Here is a 12,989-nt window from a genome sequence, read left to right as displayed (position 1 = left end):
GTCTTGCTGCCCAGGCGGGTCTCGAACCCACGGGCTCAGGCAATCCACTCACCTCAGCCTTTCAAAGGCACGGGATTACAGGCTAAACCACCAAGCCCGGCTTATTAACCCAATTTCAGTGTTAAGTTGGCTTACTGTAAATCTGCTAAAAATCATTTTAATTATTAGTAAAATGACTTAGCTGTCACGGTCTCAGTATAAATAAACATAAAATATGTAATGTTCTTATATTTGAATATAAGTTCTTATATTGGAATATAAGTATGACTGCTCCAAAATTTGATTAATTTTTAAGAGCCAACTGAAAGCAAAATTATACATTACCAACCTTGGCTGTTTTTAATTTCTGCTTCATAATGTGCTTTTGACATATTAAGTCCCATATGGAGTGGCTTTAAGAAATTATTCCCAATCTTTCCAAGTTCTGTCCATAATCCAGTCTGTTCAGAATTAATGAAAGAATAAGTTATTTGGTTCAACATGTATTGATTACCTACTACTAAGTGTGTTAAGAGATAGAAAAGCAAAAAGGAATGAAACATGGTTCTTGCTTTTCACAATGGAGTTTACTGTTTAAATAATACATTTATTATAAAATCTAGTAATGTGATACCAATGTAAAGAAATGTACTTAGAACACTACACTTATTACTGCACCATCTGGATACCTCCTGATTTTGAGATGTGTAATGTGCAAGTTTTATCCATGAGAAAAATTATTCACACAGGCTGAGACATTTCTCTTCCCCCATAAGCCATCCCCACCATGACCCTACCTTGTATATGCCTTTAACATATGACATTTCAGTTTGATAGTCTTGCCACAGATCTAGAAGATTCTTTCCCTTCCCTATTGATGGAAACTTTTCTAACACATTTGACTTCCTTGGTGACCAACTTAGATGATTCTGTCTGCTGAAGACAGCTTGGGGTTATTTTGTCATGTATCTTAGAGGTTTATATTCCAAGAGCATTTTTCTTTTTTTTTTTGAGTTGGGGTCTCACTCTGTTTCTCAGGCTGGAGTGCAGTGGCACGCTCATGGCCACCGCAGCCTCGACCTGCTGGGCTCAGGCGATCCTTCCCACTCCAGCCTTCTAAGTAGCTGAACTGCAGGCGTGCGCTACCATGTCTGGCTAATTTTTTTATTTATTGTAGAGACGAGGTCTCACCAAAGTGCCCAGGCTAGTAGTCTTGAACCCATAGGCTCAGGCAATCCTCTTGCCTCTGCCTCCCCAACGTGCTGCCATTCAGTCTGAGCCACCACGCCCAGTCAGCATTTTCTCTTACAGTACTAAAGGAGGGGAGTCATGGAGTCTTGTATTTTTTAAAAAAGAAAGAAGAGTTCAGGCACAGTGGCTCATGCCTGTAATCTCAGCACTTTGTGAAGCCAAGGTTGGAGGATCACCTGAGACCAAGAACCTGGGCAACAAAGCAAGACCCCGTCTCTACAAAAAAGTGAAAAAATTAGCCAGATGAGGTGGCATGCAACTACAGTCCTGGCTACTTGGAAGGCTGAGGTGAGAAGATCACTTGAGCCCTGGAGTTGGAGACTCCAATGAGCTATGTTAAGATGGCACCACTGCAAGCCAGCCTTGGCAACAGAACAAGACCCTGTCTCAACAAGGAAAAAAAAAAAATCCATTGGTATTATTGTGTTTCTAAGTACTCTTTATAAAGGAAAATATCTTAGGTAAAAAAGGAAAATGCAGGAACCCAGTTAACCAGAGCAATGAAATGGACCACTGGAAAACCTATTTTGTAATGGACTTATTTTGATTCGCTTACAGCCCCAAATAAAACCTATACATATCTACGTTGAATAACTGGTAACATTAATGACTTTCACACACATCTCCTTTTCATATCTATTGTCCTTTCTCATTTCTTCTATTCTGAAAAGAAAAATTGAATTCTAGGGAGGATCTAAACATCTAAAAAATATGCATACCTTTTCACTCAGCATCTGTGAACTTATCTAAGTATGTATGTTGTAATGATTCTATTACAAATGTTCTTTAAAATGTTTAGTGAAAAACTGGGATTAATGAAAATATTTCACAACAGATTCAACAAGTGAACTGTATATTAACAATCTACAGATTAAGACACATTCAAACATAAAAGTAATAGAGAAAACAACTTTTTATTCACACCTAGCTTTGTCTAAAGGAAACACTTAATTTACTTTTTAAAAAGTACCACATACTTATTCAAGAAGCAGGCATTGTCTAAAGCCTGAGTGTTTAGCATTCCTAATGAACGTTATCACTTTTTTTTTTTGAGTCGGAGTCTTATGTTTTTGAGTTATTTGTGTTGTAGCTCTAATTCTTTCATTTTAATTGGTGTAGACATCCCATTATACAGGCTATCCTGTTACCAGTTTTTTGGTATTTCAAAATAATGCAGCACTGAAATATGCTTAGCTATTCACATGGGGTGAAAGCTGTGTAGGGTATTGTTTATCAAATGACCTTTACCATGGTTCACAGTAAGGAATATGATTCACATCACAATTCCAAGCACATTTATTTATATAGTTGAAATGTTTTCCCCAAAATCCTTTCTATATACAACAGATATTTTATTAATATTTAAATATAACGTAGAAAAATCCTAAAATAAGCAATTCAAATATAAACGTTAAGAGATTTTATGCACTAAGTGGATGTGCTTGCCTGCTCATGGGGTAATCCCAGTTTAATGTGATATGGAGCCTGGTTCTTTTTATTATTTTTCAAAGTGAGGCTTATCATTTATATACAGGAAATACACTCTTTTTAGCTGTACAGTCAGAGTTTTGACAAAGATACACACTCATGTAACCACAGCCACTGTAAAGATACTTCCATGACCTCAGAAGTTTCCTTGTGTCCCTTTGTAGCCCGTCCCCCCCCACCAACTCAGCAACCACTGATCTTTATGTAATTTTTGCTTTTCCTAGAAAGTCATATACATGGAATTATAAATGTAACCCTTTGTGGTAGAAGCTGACAAGATTCTAAAATTTATATAGGGCTATCCTGGCCAACAGCAAAACCCTGCCCCCCCCCTAAAAAAAATACTGTATATGAAAAAGTAAAGAACCTAAAATAGCCAAAACAATCTTGGAAAAATAAGAATAAAGTTGGCAGACTCATTACTCGAGTTTAACACCATAAAACTACAGTAATCAAAACAGTGTGGTATTGGTAAAAGAGTAGACATAGGTCAATAGAACAGAATAGAGTCCAAAAATAGACCTAGACTCTTAAGATCAATTGCTTTTTGATAAAGTTGCCAAGCTAATCCAACAAACTAAGGATAACTTTTTCAACAGATAGCACGGGGTCAAAGGAAAAAAAATCTCTCAACCCCTATTTCACACTATACAAAAAATTTACTTGAAATGGATAATTGACATAAATGTAAAACCTAAAACTAGATAACTTCTACAAGAAAACCTAGAAGATTATCTTTGAGATCTGAGTTAGCAAATACTTCTTAGACAAGACCCAAAAAGCATTAATCATAAAAGAATAAAATTGATAAGTTGGACTTCATACATATTAAAATTTCCACTCTTTGAATAATACCATTAGAATAATGACGATACTAGTCACAGATTGGAAGAAAATATTTGCAAAAACATAACCTGATAAAGAACTTGTATCCAAAGTACAGGAAAGATTTTCCTTTTATAAAAGTTGTACTCAGTTGAAGATTTTTTTTCTTTCACACTTTCAGTTTTACTTAATAACGGACTTTCTCCTAAATCTCTTTTCCAGAATGATCAAGTTTCATATTCATTCACTGGTATAAATGTAGAACTAAACTTCACTAGTTAATTCTCTTTGGCTAACATGTTTAACCTAAATTACTGAGTCAGGATTTTAAAAAACAAATATAAGTTTTTATCGAACATTTTCCTTTACTGCTTAAACTTTCTCCTTTGGAATGTAAGTAATTACATAATCATTAAAAGTGTTACAAAATTAGACCTCTCATCAAGAAGCATCATAACCTTTGCATCTAGATGTTTTCCAGTAATGGTTTTAACAAAACATTGTGCTACAATTAAAACATACTAAAAAAATAATGCAATAGATTTATCAAACACTGCATGCATATCCATATGTGCTGGGAAAGTAATTTGTCCAGCTCCTTGTAAGCCATATTCTCTTTTGCCAAATGATAACACAATCATATACACGGATAATAAGGGTGTTTTTTTTTTTAATTAGCTTATGGAAAGACTAAAAAATACGTTGGAAACTTTTCATCTTTAAAAATATTAGGGGGCCTTTTCCACAAGTTGCGTATGTTGTTTCTAGATACCTTTAATTTCTAAAGTTTTAAACTTTCACTCAGAAGAAAACTAACAACATAGTAGAGTCTATCATTTTCACTGTATTTGCTTTTTTAAAAATTTAAGTCAGGGTTTCACTGTGTTGCCCAGACTGGAGCACAGTGGCATGATCATGGCTCACCCCAGCCTCCAACTCCTGGGCTGAAGTGATCCTACTTTACCAGCTTCCCAAGTAGCTGGGACTACAAGTGTGTGCCACCACAGTGGGCTAATTTTTAAAACTTTTTTTGAGCTGGGCTCAGTGGCTCAGCCTGTAATCCCACACTTTGGGAGGCTGAGGTGAGTGGACTGCCTGAGCCCACAGGTTCGAGACCTGCCTGGGCAACGTGGTGAGACCTCATCTCTACAATAAATCAAAAAATTAACCGAGCGAGGTGGTGCGCACCTGTAATTCTGGCTACTCGGAAGGCTGAGGCGGAAGGATCGCCAGAGCCCAGCAGGTCGAGGCTGCGGTGGCCGGGAGCAGCCACTGCACTCCAGTCTGAGCGACAGAGTGAGACTCCAACTCAAAAAAATAAAAATTAGGCCGAGGTGAGTGGGCTGCCTGAGCCCGTGGGTTCGAGACCCGCCTGGGCAGGCAAGACCTCATCTCTACAATAAAAATCAAAAAATTAGCCAGGCGTGGTAGCGAACGCCTGTAATTCTGGCTACTTGGAAGGCTGAGGCGGAAGGATCGCCGGAGCCCAGCAGGTCGAGGCTGCGTTGGCCGGGAGCAGCCACTGCACTCCAGTCTGGGCGACAGAGTGAGACTCCCAACTCAAAAAAAAAACCAAAATTTTTTTTTTGAAGAGACAAGGTCTTGCTATGTTGCTCAGGCTGGTCTTGAACTCCTGGGCTCAAGCAATCCTCCCACCTCCACCTCCCAAAGTTCTGGGATTTACAGGCATGAGCTACTATACCCAGCTGTGTTTTTACTTTTGATAAAACTATTTTAAATAATCGTAACTTTAAAATCTCACAGTTGTCCTCTTTCTTTTTTAGAATGTGGCATCAGTGAAGTCAAAGTATGCTAATTGTAGAGATAATATTCTACACATGTTGTCACTATTTATAGTTCCAGATACAGCAGTTCAACTTGAACATGCTTCTGTATGTTTTACTTCTTTTTATTTTTCTTCTAATGCAGAAATATTTTAGTTCCATTTACCTATGCTTAAGTTTTACAATTGTCATGAATTAGGGGGGAAAAGCCTCCCTAATAAAGTTCATTCTGAAAACACATGAAAAGATTATTTTAAAAATTTGATTCTAAAATTGGACAATTTTTTAAAGTTTTCATAGTTTATTAGAAAAAGAAGAAAGCAAAGGACAATTTTATAGAGAGCATATAAAAATAGATTCACAGCCGGACCTGTAATCCCGTGCTTTGGGAGGCTGAGATGAGTGAATTGCCTGAGCCCATGGGTTTGAGACCCACCTGGGCAACCTGGCAAGACCTCATCTCTACAGTAAATCAAAAAATCAGCCGGGTGTGGTAGCGTGTGCCTGTAGTTCCAGCTACTCGGAAGGCTGAGGTGGAAGGATCACCGGAGCCCAGCAGGTCCAGGCTACAGTGGCCGGGAGCGGCCACTGCACTCCAGTCTGGGTGACAGTGAGACTCCAACTCAAAAAAAAAATAGATTCACAACTAACAATGTGCTGTTACTATAAAATGAAACTGTACAATGTTAACCCTTCTGCTCTGTTAATGGTCAAACTGACTTTAAATACATCGTAAGAGATGTTGGTAAGCAACAGAATAAATATCTTATTCCTAGCCAATATGTCAAAACCACTTTTGTTTTTGTCACATCATTCTTTATAAAATTGGCCACAGAATCTGTTGCAACATGCATAACTCTTACTAAGAATCTGTGAAAGCAATCTGATGTTTTCCAGTATAATCTATTTTATTTTGTAAAAATCTCAGTCTGGCCCACTAAACTGGTTTCATGACTCACTAAGAGATGTGGTTATGACCAGCAGTTTGAAGAATGGTGCTCTAAACTACACACCGAGGGAAGGAGCTGCTGAGTTAGAGAACTCTTATTTTTAAATTTACTGGATGTCGCCAACTTGCTCTCCAGAAGTAATTGTGCCAATTTGTCTCATCACTATTCCACATCCTCATCTATGCTACCCATTTTTAACATTTGTCATTCTGATGGGTACAAATGGTACCTCATTGCAGTTTTAAGTTATATTTCTATAAACTCTAATGAGACTGGGAATCTTTTCTTGTGCTTCTTGAGAATTCAACATTCTGTCAGCTGCCTGTTGAGTATCTATGTATCCTTTGCCTCTTTTTCTGATTGGGGTGTAGTCTTTTCCTTCTTGCTTTGTGGCTACTTATTTTTTTATATTAATTATTGGAAGAATGAAGATATTTCATACACATACTTTTTCTTTGTAGCTAATTGTACATTTTTTCTTTTCTTGGATAGTTTTAGTTCTAATGTCATTACATTTTTCAGTCTTTTGTGATTAGTGATTTTTTTTACTTAAGAAACCCTTCCCTATCCTTAAGTCACACAGATATTCTCTTATAATATGTTCTAAACATTTCTAAGTTTTCCATTTTAAATCTTTCATTCTGTTTGGAATTTGTGTATTATGTAGGACAGACATCCATCCTGCCCCACGTATATGTCAGACTACCAAGCATCATTTGTTGAATAGTCCCCACCCTTCCCTTCTAATTTGTAACGGTGTTTCCATCTCAGAAAGTGAGTAGCACGCAGTGATGCAATTAGGAATGTGAGCTCTGGTGACTGCCCAGCTTCAAAAACTCACTGCTCAATCAAGTAGCAATGTGATTTTGGGCAAGGTATACTTATCGTCACCATACCTCCTCTCCCTCATCTGTAAAATGAGGACAACAGCCATACATACACCTCACAGGAAGATTAAATGAGTTAATACATACTTAAAGCAGAGTTTGGCATATGGCTGTCAATAAATACAAGCTAATATCATCATCTCGTATATTAGGTTTCCTAATAATCTGTTTTTTAGGCTCCATTGTATCCTAGTGGTCAATCTATCCATTCCTTTAGCAACACTACACCAAAAAGTGTGGCTTTATAATAAAGTATGCTATCTAGTAAGGCAAATACCCCTCCACTCACCTTGTTCCTCAAAATTGCCGTGGCTATATTGCCAGAGCTCACATTCCTTTTTTTTTTAACCTTTCTCCCTCCCCTAATTTGAGCTCACATTCTTAATTGCCCTTAACTGTTCCATACACAACTTAAGAGTCAACCTATTAAAGTCCATTTTAAGAAATCCAGTTGATGTTTTGATTTTAATTATACTGAATTTGTAGATTTGGGAAGCACTGACAACTTTAAGATACCAAGTCTTACCATCTATAATGTCATTCAGTTCTCCAGTTATGTATGCCTTCTGTTATTCTTTCTATAAGGTTTTACACATCTTTTGTACACATACTCCTAGGTTTCTTATGTTTTCATTACAACTGTATATAGTAAATTATATCTTTTCGGTGGCTAAGAATTTTTCTCATGATATGTGTTGAATGTATCTAGTAGCTACTGACATAATCAAGTGTTTAATCTCTGAATTACAGTAAACTTCCATTACTGGAAAAAAAACCCCAGACTTGATCTTATAATTAAAAAAAATTTTTTTTTTGACTGGATTTGGCTTGGTAATATTAGTATGTAAATTCATAAGTGAAATTAGCTTGCAACTTTACTCCTGCATATTGTTCTTGTCTGTTTTGATGTGAAGGTCATATCTTACTAAATAGACTCATAGTATTAGCCGTTAACTATTCTTTTTCTAGTCTTTGGAATATTTTATATAAGACTTGAGTTATCACTGCAGTGGCTCATGCCTATAATCTCAGCACTTTGAGAGGCCAAAGTGGGAGAATTGCTTGAGAGCCCAGGGGTTCAAGACCAAGCTGGACAACATTGTGATACCTTGTCACTATAAGAAATAAAAAAATTAGCTGAGTTTGTTGGCATGCACCTGAAGACTGAGGCAGAAGGATTACTTGAGCCCAGGAGGTTGAGACTGGGATGAGCCATGATTGTGCCACTGCACTCCAGCCTGGATGATAGAGTGAGACCCCAAGTCAAAAAAAAAAAAAAGATTTGAGCCGGACGCGTTGGCTCATGCCTATAAGCCCAGCACTCTGGGAGGCTGAGGTGAGAGGACTGCCTGAACCCAGGGCTTTGAGACCCACCTGGGTAACTTGGCGAGACCTTGTCTCTACAATAAGTCAAAAATTAGCTGGGCATGGTAAGATGCGCCTGTGGTTCCAGTTACTTGGAAGGCTGAGGCGGAAGGATTGCCAGAGCCCAGCGGGTTGTCGCTGGAATGGCTTTGAGTGTGCCACTGCACTCCAGCCTAGGCTGACTCAAAAAAGAAAAAAGAAAAAAGAAAAGAAAGAAAAAGATTTGAGTTATCTTTCTTGAAGCACGGTAAAATGGTCTGACCTTGGATTTTTTCTCTTAGTAGATTGTTTGTGGTAGTTTTGTTAAGTTACATTTTCTAAGAATTCCATTTTGTTAATGTTTTCAAACTTACTGTTTTCATGTAATTTTCTTACCATTTTTCCTGTATTTGTACTTATACTCCCTTTTTAATTAACATATTATCTTCATGCATTTGTCAAATCAAACCTGCCAGAAATTCACTCAATAGTGTCCAGTCTTCTAATAAGTATTTACAATTGGAAATTTTTCTCTAAATACCAGTGTTGCTGCATCCTATAAGTTTTTAATTTAATTTAATTTAATTTAATTTTTTTGAGTCAGAGTCTCACTCTGTCGCCCAGGCTGGAATGCAATGGCATGCTCACAGCCACCGCAGCCTCAACCTACTGGGCTCAAGTGATCCTTCCGCCTCAGCCTTCCAAGTAGCTGGAATTACAGGCACATGCCACCATGCTCAGCTAATTTTTTGAATTATTGTGGAGATGAGGCCTCATCAAGATGCCCAAACTGGTCTTGAACCTGGAGGCTCAAGCAATCCTCTTACCTTGGCTTCCCAAAGTGCTGGGATTATAGGCATGAGCCACCGCGCCCGGCCCTACGTTTTAATACATAGCATCATTTTATTATTCAGGTCTAAATAAACAATATTATCCATATACAAATGATACCTCATAACATAAGTTTTACTCATAAGTCATAGTATATGGGGGCTTACACTATGTTAGTTAAAAATATAGATTTCTATGCTTTACTCAGTTTTTGATTGAGATTTGGGGTTGAACCCCCAACCATTTAAATGTAAATAATTTACATTTACCATAAAACTAAATTCTCAAGTGATTTTGATTAGAACCATATATTGGGAAACAATTATCTACAACAGTGCCATCAAATGCCATGGAAGAAATGAATTTTTTATTTTTAAAAAATTTAAATAAATTTAGGCCAGCTATAGTGACTCACACTTTCAATCCCAACACTTTGGGAGACTGAGGCAGGAGGATTGCTTGAGCCCAGGAGTTTGAGACCAGCCTGGGCAACATAGTGAGAAACTGTCTCTACAAAAAGTTAGCCAGGGGTGGTGGCACACACCTGTAGCGCCATCTGCTCCGAAGGCTGAGGTGGAAGGATCACCTGAGCCCAGGAGGTCAAGGCTGTGGTAAGTGGTGGCTGGACCACTACACTCCAGCCCTGGTAACAGAGTGAGCCTCCGACTAAAAAAAAACTTTTTGTAATCAATTTACATTTAAATAGCCTACTGTATTGGACAGTGTAAATTTAGAAAATCTTTAAATATGAAAGCCATGGTTGTTTTCAATGGCAATAATTTATTTTATTACGCAACCCATAACCATGCCAAAAGGAGGCTAAAGAAAATTGGTTACACATTCTGTTCAGCATAATTCCACAGATCTTTGCTATAATAAACAACTGTATTATTTGTAGAAGCATGTAGGAGTGAATATTAATTTTTCTCTCTTACATAAAGGTTACCAGATCCTAAGAAAAAAAGAACTATTAAAAAATACTTTTAAGGGCAGGTATGGTGGCTTATGTCTGTAATCCCAAAACTTTGAGGCTGAGATGAGAGAATTGCTTGAGCCCAGGAGTTTGAGACTAGCTTGGACAACACAGCAAGACCCTGTCTCTACAAAAAAAAACAAAAATTAGCCAGGCATTGTGGTGTTTGCCTTAGACCCAGCTGGAAGGCTGAGGTAGCAGGATCACCCGATCCCAGGAGATCGAGGCTGTGGTGGGCCATGAACATGCCACTGCACTCCAGCTTGGGAGATAAGAGTAGACTCTGATTGAAAAAAGCTCCAGAAAACTATGCATTTCAAAATTCACTGCAGCCTACCTCACTCACAAAAGAGACCGGGCAGTTCTACACTACCATGAAATTTATTGCCAGAACAGGCAGAAACCTTGCAAAGGATACAGTTAACAATGGTAATGAAGAAATAAAAAGAAGGACGTAAACGAGACCCAGCTTTCCCCTTTCTCCTGATCTGTATGTCTTCTTATTTATGAAGTAATACTGCAGAGCTTTTGCCACTTGTAATATTAAGGAACATTTATCACCTGAAGTCACTGAGCTCTGAAAATATCCATGTTTTATCTCACAAAAAGAAACTTAAATCAGCCCAAATATGAGTTAGATGGAATTATACTATATATGTGTATATATACTTACACAAGAGGTTTCTAGTTTTTTTTCATAAATGAAAAGCATATATATATATACATTGTTTCCCTTGAACTTGCTTTCATTTTACATAGTCTAATAACAAATTATTTAGGAAAAAGAATGCGTAAGCAAATGGATGGGAAAGTATATTGAGTACACAGGACAGAAGGAGATTACATGACTAAGGGCTATGTAGTAAAATAAATTATGTAATTCAAAACAATAATGACTTAAAGATACCCGCCAAACAGAACATTTGGTATAAAAACCAAGTTTCACCAGTAAAGATGGAGACATGGTTTATACAATACTATTTTTTTAAGAGTATGTGCAACTGCAGAGTGGGAGAAGGTGCCTGTAAATTATGCAGGGAGTTAGAGAGGCACGAAATAGTAGGGCGAGGTGGGAAATGGCTTATGAAGGGAATAAGTCAGTTGACAGTAACCCAAAATAGCAGAAGAAACAGATGATTGTTCACTGTAAATCACTTGGTTGTCTTTGTATTTGAATGATTCTATTCTTATTTACTTTTCATGTTCACCTTTCTGACTGTTTCAGCTTTTCATGTGACCAACTAGTTATCCTCGTAGCACACTTACCTGGCCAAAAATAGGTACTGGTAGGTGTCCTTTTGAATAATTTGCCCTAAATCAGTATCATTAACGTATCATTTTGTTTCTTCTTTAACCAAAACTTCTAAAAACTCATTTGCCATTTTTTGGTTAACCACAGTAGACAGGTTTGCCTCTCATTTATTCACAACTTAACTGTAACTGCACTCAGGAGAAATGCTTCCATGATGGATAGGCTCTAAAGCTGCCTCAAACATGTCATGTTGCCATGTTGGGATGGGTTTTTTGCTAATTTCACAGATAATTCTCATGGTCATTTATATGGCAATCATTTAGTCTATTTGATCACTAAGAAAACATTTTAAAAACCAGTAAGAAAGCAGTCCATAAGCTGGCTGCATCCTTTTCTTCACCATACAGTGTGCATGCCAAAGACAAGTGAGGCGTTACCTGTGGCTGTTACAGCAGACCTTGCACAATGTCAACTGCTCTCAAGTCAGCCGTCTAGGGAGAGACCACCTGCTGCCTCTGTATTACACTAGACTCCATACTTAACAAATCTATAATGCTAAGCAACAGGATTTTCTTCCTGTCAGGCAAATAAAAAAATCTCTTATGTAGGCACAGCCTTTCTTGACTGCTCAAAAGCAAGCAGTCACATCCTACACTAAGGACACCTTCCTGGAGCCCCAGGGCCTCTATTGCTACTGAACTGTGTTGTATCTTTTCTATTTTTTATCACAAGCTCTTTTAAGAGTGAGGATTTAGTTTGTGATTTCAAAAGTTCAGGCTATGGCCTGGGGTCATAGCTGTCTCTACCACTTACCAGATGTGTGCCCCGTGCACCATTATCTATGACAATAAATAATAAAAAAATAAAGAGTACTTTTCTTATAGGGTTATGCAAAATAAATGACATACAGCACTTGGCCAGAATAGTGGTTGCTCCTGGCAGGAGTAGGTGGAACAATGAAATCAAAATTAACTGGGAAGCAGCACATGGGAACTTCTCGTGATGATAGTAATGTTCTATATTGATATGGGTTTGTATAGAACTATGCATTTGTTAAAGTCCAGTGAATGAGCCGGGAACAGTGGCTCACACCTGTAATCCCAGCACTTTGGAAAACAGAGGCAAGAGGACTGCCTGAGCCCAGGAGTAGGAGACCAGCCTAGGCTACTTGGTGAGACCTTGTCTCTACAATAAATCAAAATATTAGCTGGGTGTGGTGGCCCACAGCTGTAGTCCCAGCTGCCTGGAAGGCTGAGGTTGAAGGATTGCCTAAGTCCAGCAGGTCAAGGCTGCGGTGGCCATAAGTGTGCCACTGCACTTCGGCCTGAGTGACAAAGTGAAACTCTGACTCGAAAAAAAAAAAGAAAAAGAAAAAACTTCAGTGAATGTACACTTAAAATTTGAGAATTTTTTTTTTTTTTTTTT

General features: G+C 37.9%; 1 protein-coding gene across 2 annotated transcripts in view; it reads right to left on the bottom strand.

Annotated features, from left to right (window-relative positions):
* The window catches only part of LOC103271546 (glomulin), a 25,338-nt gene that overhangs the window by 1,805 nt on the left and 10,544 nt on the right, over positions 1–12,989 (bottom strand). For both annotated transcript variants that reach the window (XM_021717728.1, XM_021717733.1), the window contains one exon: positions 329–440. In XM_021717728.1, coding sequence (XP_021573403.1) covers positions 329–440 — 112 coding nt within the window. The remainder of the gene's footprint in view (positions 1–328; positions 441–12,989) is intronic.

Source organism: Carlito syrichta, unplaced genomic scaffold, assembly GCF_000164805.1.
Source record: "Carlito syrichta isolate Samal-C Ts95f unplaced genomic scaffold, Tarsius_syrichta-2.0.1 Scaffold109693, whole genome shotgun sequence".
Lineage (NCBI taxonomy): Eukaryota > Metazoa > Chordata > Mammalia > Primates > Tarsiidae > Carlito > Carlito syrichta.
This window is presented reverse-complemented; position numbering and strand designations above follow the sequence as displayed.